The sequence below is a fragment of the Lagenorhynchus albirostris genome, chromosome 7, assembly GCF_949774975.1.
Source record: "Lagenorhynchus albirostris chromosome 7, mLagAlb1.1, whole genome shotgun sequence".
Lineage (NCBI taxonomy): Eukaryota > Metazoa > Chordata > Mammalia > Artiodactyla > Delphinidae > Lagenorhynchus > Lagenorhynchus albirostris.
The window spans coordinates 8,771,624-8,783,680 of NC_083101.1; the positions used below are offsets into that span (position 1 = coordinate 8,771,624).

Consider the following 12,057-nt stretch of genomic DNA (forward strand, 5'->3'; position numbering starts at 1 on the left):
GGCTCCGGACGCGCAGGCTCAGTAGCCATGGCTCACGGGCCCAGCCGCTCCGCGGCATGTGGGACCTTCCCAGACCGGGGCACAGACCCGTGTCCCCTGCATCGGCAGGTGGACTCTCAGCCACGGAGCCACCAGGGAAGCCCAACTCAGCATTTTAATGTATAGCTAAGTCTGAAGTCCTGATTTCTTTAAATATGTTAACCCTAAATATATAAAAATCAGTAGCTATGATCTGCTCTTGGGGCCACATTAGGTGTCAACCACGCTGCTTCACAGATAACACACAGAAACCACCCATCCCTCACAACAGACGGTCCACGGCCAGGGAGGCACAGGCAACTTTAAGAAGATTGTTTTCCTAGATGGATTTCTCCCCTTATATTTTATTTCCCATTATGAGGTAGGGAATATGTACATTAAACTGTGGTCTAAAATAGAGAACGAGATAGATCACGCGTGGCTTCCATTCCTTCTGGAGGTCAAGCGATGGTCTGTCCAGGTGAGCCCTGCTGGTCCCACATGCGCCTGAGGCCCGGCGGAGGGTTGGAGAAGGGCATTGTGAGGACGGTGAGGGTGACTACAGCCACCAAGCACTCGGCCTTTACGGTCACAGGGCTTGTGGGGAAAACTCAATCTGGCTCTCTTGCCTCCAGAGCCTGTGCTGTTTTCACGTGCTATGCTGTCATGTTTCTAGAATGTTATTGTTGAACAAAATAAGACTTCCAAATTCATTACAAACTACATAATCAAGTGATATTTCAAGAACATTCTTTGCTAGCTTCTTCATAAACAAAAGCCCCTTGAGCTTGAGTGGGGTCATCTTCCTCCTAGCTTTGCTTTCTCTTCTCTCCTCCTGGGGTACTTTGGAGTGCAGTAGCTCTCCCTCTATTACTCAGGCACTTTGCAGGGAGGACACTCGGCTAAATGCTCAGGCTATTTACAGCCCCGGGAGATAAACCACCAGCTTGTTATTGTTACAAGTGGTGAGCTGGCATCCTGCGGCCTGGAAATCCCAACAATTTGGCAAAATGAACGTAATCTAGAAAATCCTGGAGCTCAGGCCTCTGTGGCCAGCTCACTAGTCACACGAATGGACTGCTGTGGTGAACTGATGCCGTGAACTGTATCATAACCCTGAGATACTCCCCCAGAAAAAATGATAAAGAAAGCAGCATTAAGTGAGCATCATACTACAGTGTCTAAGACCAGGTTGCCAGGTTTGTCGAGCGCAGTGCATCACGTACTATTGTAAAAGTAACACAGCCCACTTCTCAGTGATCTCAGTCAGCAGCAAGGAGGGAGGGAGGCCAGAGACTGCCCCGGGAACACTGAGACAGCCCCTTCCACCTCTGCAGCACTTCCGCTGCCCCTGAGATGACTCTGGACGAAGAGCGTGTTGGATCCTGGCCCTGCATCTCGAGCTGAGCCAGTGGAGCTGTAGGGCCTGGAGTGCTTTTATGTCATTTCTTCAAATGAATAAATGATTTTCCCTTCATGGATTTTTTAAATAATTTAAGTTAAAATTACTATACATACAGAGAGAATTTTCACTAGGAAAGTTTTAAGCTTAAGTGACAAATATAACAGTTTTTTAAAAATTTCCAAATGTTGAAATTTCCAAATGTTGAGATATCTTAGGTGGTGTGTTAGAGTGCCATCTAAAAGAACAGAAAATCCAACCATCTGGGCCTCCACCCCGGGCATAACGTGCAGGCTTTCTGCTACAGACTGTCCAGGCTTCCCCGGGTAACAGGTTTCCTTTCGCAAGGTTTGGTCTGGATGCTAATTATCCTTTGTTGTGGGGATCCCTGTTTCCAGATGGATTTATTATTATTGATTCTCAAACTGGAAAGAACAGAATGAAGATGACAAAGGGAACGCAGCTCACGGTGGTGGGAAGACGGGAGACGGAGGAAGGCACGGGAGGCGCCAGGTGACTCTCGGCACTAGACTGGGAGGGTCAACCCACGGTCACTGCCCCGAGAAGGCTTCTGCCCCGGAGAAGCCCACAGCCTGGTGGGGAGACAGACCCCCACAATCCCAATACATGCGACAGCCACAGCACAGTACAGTGGAAAGAACCAGGGTGTGGGAGGCAGAGCCAGTTCTAACCCCACGTCCTCTGCTTCCCAGTCGTGTGATCACTCTGCCCAGGGGCTTGTGAGGCTGAAATAAAATTGTGTAAAGCACCTGGCATGTGAAAGGCTCTGGATCCGAGGCAGTCATCACTCTTACTATATTCCAGTGAAGATAGATATGTAAGGCACTATGGGAACCCTGAGAAGGATTGAGTAGCTCTTCTGGGGTTGAGGCAGGCTTCCTGGAGGAGGGGACCATGAGGGCTGAGGGCAGGCAGATGTGCTCTCACAACCACTGCCACTATCATCAAGAAATCATGAAGATCAGGCCTGGTGCTGGGCAAACGTCCTGTGTTCAGAAAGAGAAAAAGGATGACATACTAGAAATTGCATACCAGTTGGCATGTGGTCAAACCCCAGTGAAATTATAGAAAAGATTATGAAGAGGGATGTGTGAGCATTTGGAAAAGTTAGAGGTGATCAATGAAAGCCAACACAGGTTCTCTCAGAACGAGCCCATAAGCTGATTCCCTTTCTTGGGAAGGGTGAACGGGTTGGCCAACCATAGGAATGACCCCCCCGTCTGCGATCTGCAGGGCACAGTCATGGGTCTGATGAGCTCCTCCACAATGTGCGCGCAGAACAGCTCCACTCAGTCCCATCACTGCGACCGGGGAGCCCAGGGCTTCACCCCACCAGTCCAGGGAGCCCTAGGGAACTGCTCACCTCTGCACCCAGGGAGCCCCCCCCAGAGCCCCTCCCAGTCTGACCTCTTTTCTTTTTAAAATCGCTTTAAAGTCTCTGTCTGTCCCCCTGCCCAAGGGTACTGGTGGAAACCTAGGAGTGGGCACAGTGCTTTTGAAAGTGTTCTCTGGGAAGCAATACTGTAATATCTGTTTATCCTGAGGTCAAACAGGCAGAAACAGGACCCCTTCAAGCTCTTCATGGGCCCAAGGGGCTCTTACTTGGGGATGCCTCAGGATGTACCAAGTGCGTTGAAATACACCCACCTCGCACATCTAACATAACTTTTACTGTAAAATTTTTGAAAGGATTTTTATAAGTTTGTGTTTGAAATTACTTGGCTAAGTGCAGCACAATTAATTTACGGTCAGCTCTGGCTTCTCGGCAAACATCAGGCATGTTCAGGAATTCTCGTGAAGTGAGAAAAGTGTAACCTACAAATTGTTTTCAAAAGTCATAACATTTTTTAAGAAGGCTAAATTGAACAATTAATGAATTCGACAAAATGTTACACTTTGTAGAAATTTAATTATATACTTACAAATTTTGACTTTGCAGTTTTCTTTTCATATTTTTTAGCTAACAAATTTTTTTAGGCCTCAAATACTTTTCATAAACTCCTGAAAAGCTTGTCAGCCCCAGGCAGTGTGCTCGGTGTCCGAGGACTTAAAGGGCCTGAACAGCAGGCATGAGCGTCTGGACTCTCCCCAGAAGGACCAGAAACGATACTTAGAACGTCACCGCTGGGGCGCTGCAGGAACTTGACTGAGATGGCTTTGGGAATGTACCGTCTGTTCCTGTGTTAGGTTATTGTTTTGTGCTCTGGTTCACTGAAAAGTGGTGAGTGACATAGAATATATATGTTCACAACCAAAATATGATTTCCCCAGCTGTCTGGATACATGAGACTCGAGCAGCACACGTGATTGCTCCTTGCCCCCTGCACTGGGTTTCGGCTGTCCTGCCTCACCCGGGACGCCTGGCAGGTCCTCATGCTGGCCGGGGTGGGACTCACGCCTAAGCAGGACTCACACCTAAGCAGTTGACATGTGCCCTGGTGCTCAGATTATTCATTTGGGTCAGAAAATCCAATTTCAACCCAACTAGTCATTTCTCCTGTTAGAAAACTGGTTCAGGGAGTGGCCAAAAGACTTGTTAGAGGCAGACCATCCATGAGAATAATAGGAAGCAGCACACGGCTCTCATATAAGAGCAGTGCTTCCTGGTGACATCACAGAAGCCTCTCTGCAGTGCCCACATATGGACTAAAACACCCCAGAACCTCTCCCGCAGGCCACAGGGTCCTCTGTGTGGCCTCAGGTGGTCAAGTCTGGAGACGTGGGCTTAGGGGGTAGAGAGGCCTGTCAGGCTGCTGGCCGGCTGTGTGGCCTAGCCCAGCTGACGGCCGGGAAGGACTCTGCCCCTCTCCTCATGGCTCAGGCGCAGCAGGGAGAAGAGGCATCACTCTGGCCCACACAGGCCCGATGTCTACCCACTTCTCAGCTCCTGGCCGCGGCCAATAGGCCTGGTCAGATATTCATGGGGCCGCACTTCCCTAATGGAGGGGTGACTGCACTGAAAATTGATGCAGTTGGTGAGCCCGTTTCTCCACTGGGGCTTGGGTGGGCATCAGGCTGAAGGTGGTCTGCCTCAGACCCACAGGGAGGACACCGGAACTAGGAAGTTACCCGTAGGTCTGGGCTGGCTGCAGGCTCCAACTCGGCTTTACCAGCAGGCCCGACGCTGCGGGTACTGAGCCCCAGAGCAGCCAGCAGCAAGTGGCTTCTGGCTTCCCAGGAGGTGAGGGACCTGTGTGCCAGATTCCTCTGTCAGGAGACCCAGTGAGGAGGAAGGGAGCAGGGGTGGGACTTAGGCCCCCAAACCCGATCGCCTCCAACGCTCACCAGACACTGGGGTCTGGGGGCCCAAGATCTGTAAACTCTGTGTTCCCACTGCCGACGTCCCTTCTCCCCAAGGCCTCCTGACTGCAGGGCCTGTGTGCCTTCCACACCCTGTGCTGCTCCTCTAGGGAACCACACAGACTCGGCCCGGCCATGGCAGCCGCGCTTTCCTTCACGTGGAACGTTCTGGCTGCAGCTCCGCCGACAGTGTAAATATACTCTTCGCAGAGATGAGGTCGGGGTGCTCCCTGCACTCAGAGCCTTGTGCCGCTGAGTTAGTGCTGGCCTGGTGCTCCGGGCAGGGCTACCCTTTCAGAAGGAGCGCCAAGTGAAACACTGCCGGGTACTCCGCGCTGCTCCACTGAAGATGCAGCTTCACTGACCAAAAAAAAGGTTTCCATTCTTCATTCCCATTAGTCTTTGCGGCCCTCTCTACTGAAGTTCTGACTTTCACAATATGCCTTTATGGAAAACATCCATCAGTAAATAATCTTATACTTAGTCTTGGAAATCCGAAAGCAAATACAGTCGCTTGTTTGGGGCTAGGGGATGGCGGGGAGTGGACAGCTTCAAAACTACCAGCTTTCATCTATCAAAGGAAAGAAAAAAAGAACCCTCTCTGGCACCTGCCCTGGTCGGCCTCGTGAGGGGTGCTGTGTTCGGGAGACCCTCAGAACAGGTAGGGTTCTTTCCGTCTGTTTACAGAAGAGATGGAGGCTTAGTAAGGGCCTGCCCAAAGTCACTGTGAGGAGATGCGGCCACCAAGCTTTGAGCTAAGGGCTCCTGACTCCAAGTTTGGGGTCCTGTCCCCAGCACACAAACGCTTCTTGCACAGATTCCTGAGTCAGTGTCTGACACCTCGGCTGACCCCGCAACGATGACACTGTGTATACGTAACAGGTGTAGATTTCTCATCCGAGGAGGATGTTCTGACTCGGCTGTTTTAATGGAGCCGCGTGATAATCTCACTGCTGCTGTTTTCTGCTGCTTTATCATTTTACTGCTGCCAACTTTTCAACACCAAGTATTTTTCTGACTAATTTTCATCCATCATTTAATTTTCTGACCTTTGCCACTAGTGCCTTTAATAAGAAAAGGGAACATGTTTGAATGCTGGAGATCTTCTAGAGCTCTGCAGGGGCATCTGAGAGATAACTGTCTGGAAACATCCTTGATGGAAAGTCCTCAGTGTCATGTGAAGTGAAGGATGTAGATGTATGGAGATTATTTTTTAGTAACAGCAGAAAATACTAAACATGTCTACACTATTTTGCACTTACTCCATGATTCTAGAAAGCATGTCATACCTAAAAAGCCTTCAAGGAAAGAACTGCTAGATTTGCCTTTTAAAAAAAGGAAAGGAAAGATTCTCCATCGTAAGAAACACTAAAATAGTTGTCAAATAGTCGAAATCGTTGTAAAATGCGCAAAGGACACCAAAAGGTAAGCATAGAAGAAAAACAAATCAAAAATTTAAAAAGGCATAATACCTTGACAGAGAAGAAGTATACGTTCTTATTTTTCTTAACCTGGCTGACCGGCAATGATTAAGACTAGTTGTAGGGACACAGAGAGAAGACAGCCTGGACCCCTACCCTGGAGTCCACTCCGGTTGAGGAAAAGGATGAGGGCTTTCGAGCGTGGGCTCTGGACGACCACTGGGTTCAGATACCATACCTGCCCCTACCGGGAGGGAGTGTCACCCAACGTCCCCACGCTCCAGTTTCCTCATCTGTAGAGTGGGGAGACTACTAGCTACCTGGCAGGTGTGTCAGGAAGATCTCGGGTATAAATGCATGGATGGGGCACGTAGTAAACGCCCAACACGTGTTGGCTAGTAGAAGTATTTTATTGTTACTACCGTTCCAGTCAAGCCTCTCTCAGAGGCAGGGTTTCATAATCGGGGGTTTGGAAGTCCATTTACCTTCTGATTATAAGCAAAATTGTGTGTCTGTGCATCTTTCTAGTTAGAGGGTCTGGAGCTTCTTCCCCCAAACTCTTAAAGGGATTGGTTGGCTCCAAAACATTTATTTAAAAATACTTGCCTTTTAAAAACAGCCCTTTGTAGAAATGTCAAAGGTAAAGCTGGAACCACTCAGGGAACCCACACAGGTAGCGTAGGATGGGAGCCGCGAAGCTGACCGGCTACCCTCCTGGCGTCCTCGAAGCTTCTCCCCATGTGGCGCCGCCTTCAAAGCCGGCCTTTCAGCCTGAGAATCCATGGAGCCCCATGGCGGCTCTGCAGGAAGAGGCCTGGCTGCTCGTTTTCAGTTGGGTGTTATTCTGCAGGCTTCTGCCGGACCTTCTGTCACCAGCTTCCGCATCGAATGGCCTCTCCTGTGCTTCTGACTTGGTATCGAGCTGGGAGGCCTCCCACGCCCGCTCTGTGCTCTGCTCCAGCTGCCGGAGACAGACTCCCATTCTCTGCTTTGGTCCCCGGGGCCACGGGCTGAACACAACCAAAATCTTTCTCTCCTTCATGAATGTTCGTTCTGGAGGTCTGGCCTCCCCTTCCCAGGACGGAAGAGGCACAAGGCAAAGAAGGAAGCAGCTGCTTGTGCCACATCTGCTACCAGGCGGGTGCTTGGGGCCCTGGCCATCCCTTGGGGGAAGGAGGGCTGGCCAGCAGGTAAATGGCTGGAGGATGAAGTCTGGACCCAGCCCCAGATAGCTGTCAGCGGTGGGCACCCACGCCCACCTTTCTTCTCGGTGCTGTTGAGCGCTGGGGACAGAGGGGTGAGCAAGACAGCCCCCGCCCTGCCGTCAGGTTCCAGGTGGGGATGCTCACGCCCATCTGTGAGGCCTCAGGAAAAGCCCGCTTGAGGTGTCCAACAAAGACCAAACCCAAACTTGTCCTGTTTAACCATCAGGTGTGGACTAATCCAGCCCAAACACAGCTAGGGAGGAATGTGAGAAGTCTGACCTACACAGGAAAAGCTAAATGCACCCGTCCCTGATGCCTGCCCTTTCCGCCCTCCCCCACGCACAGGAAGGACAGGATTCTACAGGAACTCAGGCTGAGAGAAAGCTGGTGAAGTCAGCTCCCCACTCGCTGGACATGGGAGCAGCCCCCGCCTGCCCTAGGCTTCCACCGCCCGGCACAGGACTTGCTGGGGCTGGAACTCAATAAACAGTTGTTGAATAAACATACACATTAATAGAATAAGATGGAATTTTCTTAGGACGTTTGGTCTTAACCATTCTCAGTTTAGGATTGTTTTGAAGAGAAGCTATGTGTGGTGATTTTATTTATTGTAAAATACACAGTTCAATGGCTAGGTCTTGGAAAACTTCGGAAGTTTTCTCAGATCAATAAGGAAGAAGCCAGCTTATTTGGCCCTTGGTGACTCAGGTTTGTACCCTCTTGCTGATGTGACCAATGTCCAAACACAGGAAACCACCAGGGGAAGTGGGGGAGGGGTGTTGAGAGACCTACGGTAGTGACACCCATCCCTTCTGACTGGGCTGCCCAAGCTCGGGGAAGTCACAGATCACAGAACCCCTCTCGTCTCAGTTTCAAAAGAGAGCCATGGATTGGAAGGTGCCCTAGACACCATCCTTTGAGCGCATGGACCTCAAAACATGGGCTCTGAGCACCTGGCCCTCGGTGAGCCTCCTTTGGAAAATACAGATCGAGCTGAACAGAAACTTGGTCCCCCCTAAAGGTGTTTGGAGGCCAGCATCTGAATCCCAGAAATATCCCGAAACCTCTGGCTACAGATTCTGGGCATTGTTTGGGCCCCTGTGACCCCCATGGAAGTTCACTTACTAAAAACTGCAACGACTGTCACCAAGCACCGTCGCGGGCGTGGAGTCAGCCGTGCTGGGAAGGGCAGCGAGCCCGGCTCACTGACCGGGCAGAGCCCGCTCGGTGCTGACGGACGCTGCTGTCTCTCAGCAGGCTCACATCTCTTTTTGCCAGTATAACCAACTTAAAAGAAAAAATCACTCCAGGAACTGCACACAAATGATCCAAGCAATCCTTACAGCCCCAACGAGGTAAACATGATCTCCCTTCTACAAACCGGGGAAACCGAGGGCTTGGAGAGGTAAGGAAGCTCGGCCAAATCACACCACAGGGGAGTCAGGGGTGAAAGTGCGCCCAGGCCCCTAGCCCTGGGCTACCCAAATCAGGCCCCTCACCCTGCAGGTCTGTGGCTTCCAGCTGGAGTCCTGCCCGAGGCCGTGCCGCGCGGGTCGCAGCCAGGGGTGAGGGGAGGGGAGGACGTGGCTCGGCGGCCAGGCAGCAGGGAGGTCTGTGACGGCCGCACACGTGTGTCCCCAGGCCCGTGGAGAGACTGCCTGCAGGCCCTGGAGGATGGTCATGACACCAGCTCCATCTACCTGGTGAAGCCAGAGAACACCAACCGCCTCATGCAGGTGTGGTGCGACCAGAGGCATGACCCCGGGGGCTGGACCGTCATCCAGAGGCGCCTGGACGGCTCGGTCAACTTCTTCCGAAACTGGGAGACGTACAAGGTGAGGACTGCCCACCTGAGGGCCAGGGCCCTCGGAAGGAGGTGCCTGCTGCCTGTCAGGGCCTGTGTGGCCCAAGGGAGGAGGACACTGACAGGGCCATTTCTGCAAACCCCAGGGTGGGGGGACCAGCCGCTCCTTCGCTTCCCCACTAGCAACTGTGGCAAGACAGAGACAGGGGTTCAGACCACAAAAGCCCCACGAATGGGGTGGGAATTTCGAAATGCTGGGGTGCAGTAGCCCCTCACCCCAGCCAGGTGTGGGGAGCACCTTGGTCCCAGCTGGGGCTCTCAAGGGGAAGACCTGTCCTCAAAGCCCAGAAGGGGCAAGTCCTAAGGCTCCCAAAGCCCCGGGAGAATCTCCCACATAGCCCGTTTTGGGGAACTGTGGGAATACTTGGGTCCTAATTCCAGGGCTCATCCTCTGGGCTCCCAATTCCTGGGAAGTTGAATGCTCTTCCTTGTAGAAGGAAAGGCTGCAAGGGCTCCACCCAACACCCATCTCGCTCTTCTGAACAAAGAAGTGGTACCGAGGACGCGAGGGCAGCTGAGTTCACTGACACCTGCCACATGCCAGGCGCAGCGCTGGGTGCTTCCGTTCATTACCTCCTTTGCTCTCACATCGACCCCAGGAGGAAGACAATGGTCTGGACCCAGTTTGCAGATGAAAAGGTGGCACAGTCAGGAAGGGGGAGAGCAGTGAATACAGCCTAGGCCTCTGACACCTGCAGAGCCGACAAACTCCCTGGATCACGACACCCACACGTGGCTTTGCCATGCCCCGGTCCTGTCCTGCTTGCCCTCCAACCCACCTCACCCTCACGCACTCTGGGACCCTGGGCCTCCCCAGGCCTCAGTCCACCCACTCTAGGGAGGATACTGATAGTACCTAGTTCACAGAGTTGGCATGAGGGTTAATAAAATGACCTACGGAAAGTTCTGCTGACAGTGCCAATATACCGTAAATACTAACTAAATACTAGCTATTATTATCATTAATGAATCCACCTATTTTTCAAGACTTCAAGTGGCCACCACTCGGCTGATGACACCCAAAAATACTTGGAAAAACTATAACAAATCCCCTGGATTCTAGACCTCGGAGGGTGCTCAGGTGGATGTGGCATGCCTTTGTCACAGCTCACACCTGTGCATTAGTTTACATGGGACCCTCACACACAGCCCCTTCCCAGAGAAGGGAACAGAAGCTCAGAGAAGGTAAGGGAATTGTCCAAGGAACTCATGTTGCATGCCTACTGTGTGCTAGGCTCTTAATTTACCATATTACGTGTGTCCTTATAGCAACCCTGCAGGGAAGGTAACATAGCGTCTCCCACGTTCACACGATGACTAGCATGAAACAGGCACTCTCTAAATAGTCTTGAGTGTTGCATGACTGAGGCTCAGACAGGCAAAGTGACTCATCAAGTGACAGCCAGGTTGGGGGAGTGGGGGATTAAATGCAGGCCTGCCTTCTGCTCTGCCTGTTTCCAGGCCTCTCTGTCTGGCGCTGAGCAGCTGACAGCCGGGCCCTGCTGGCTGAGCGCACTACATATTCCTCACTAATGCTTGCCCACGTTTTCCCCAGCAAGGGTTTGGGAACATCGACGGCGAGTACTGGCTGGGCCTGGAGAACATTTACTGGCTGACGAACCAAGGCAACTATAAATTGCTGGTGACCATGGAAGACTGGTCTGGCCGCAAGGTCTTTGCAGAATATGCCAGCTTCCGCCTGGAGCCTGAGAGCGAGTATTATAAGCTGCGGTTGGGGCGCTACCATGGCAACGCCGGTGACTCCTTTACCTGGCACAATGGCAAGCAGTTCACCACCCTGGACAGAGACCATGATGTCTACACAGGTAGGACCGGGGGAGTCACACCCAGGTGCAGGGCAGGGGAAAGAGGTCAGTCAAAGCCGAGACTCTGACTCCCAGGCCTAAGGACAGGAAGATCCCAGGGCCCAGCTGCCCAACCCTGCTCCCATCCCCTGAAGGCCCGCTCCTTTGCCCTCTGCCCACAGATCCCCTTCGCAAGGCTGGGTCAGCATGGCATTTACAAAAAGGGGAAGGTAAAGAGGTGCACAAATTACATATCTGAGGGCCACTCTGGGCCAAGCTGGACATTGTACTGGGCTGTGCACTGCATCACTCCCTGCCTGAGGCACTGGGTGTCACGGCGACATGTCCCCATGTTACACCCTGGCTAACAATGCTGCCCCACCTCCTACATGCCTGTGCCCTCTCTGGGCCCGTCTCCACATCTGGAAATAAGGACATACCTACGTAGTGGGGTGGCGAGAAGGTGAGAATGTGCCTGAAGTGCTTTGTCTGGGACTTGGCGGAGTCAGGCTCTGAGTGGGTGCAGTCTCTACTGTGTACCGACAATGCAGTGCTATGGGAAGCTATGAGAGGAAACCAGGTAGGAGAGATGAAACGACCTGTCCAAGATTACATGCCTCAAGTCCAGGTCTTTATTAAACAAAAAAACAAGGGAAAAAACAAAAAACTGTAAGAAACACACACAGTCCAACCCTGAGTCTAGACATCAACCCCCCACATTCATCTCAAGGCTCCACACCTCAATTCCTTGAGATGAGGGCCCCTGGGCCCTCGCTGGCTGGTCCCTGGGGAGCCAAGCCCGCCTCCAGGCCAAGGCTGTTCTCATGGGCAAACCCAGCCCCCTCCTGCCCCAGCTCCCTGATAGGTCCCACTCTAAAGGCCACAGCCTCCCCTTTGAGGACTGTCCCAGGAACCACCTGCACTTCCTTGGCAAGCCCGGCTGCCTACATCCTGAGAATGGATCCCCACTCCAGGTCACCGACACCTCTACCTAGGGTCAGCAGTGCAGAACTGACCCAGC

At 52.3% G+C, this 12,057-nt stretch overlaps 2 protein-coding genes across 6 annotated transcripts in view; one reads left to right on the forward strand and one right to left on the reverse strand.

Moving 5' to 3' along the window:
* Window positions 1-12,057, reverse strand: part of RALGPS1 (Ral GEF with PH domain and SH3 binding motif 1) — a 322,342-nt gene that overhangs the window by 112,330 nt on the left and 197,955 nt on the right. The gene's annotated exons all lie outside the window — the stretch shown is intronic.
* Window positions 1-12,057, forward strand: part of ANGPTL2 (angiopoietin like 2) — a 33,860-nt gene that overhangs the window by 18,754 nt on the left and 3,049 nt on the right. The window contains exons 3-4 of the mRNA XM_060154319.1: window positions 9,009-9,202; window positions 10,787-11,057. Of these exons, the coding sequence (XP_060010302.1) occupies window positions 9,009-9,202; window positions 10,787-11,057 (465 nt within the window). The remainder of the gene's footprint in view (window positions 1-9,008; window positions 9,203-10,786; window positions 11,058-12,057) is intronic.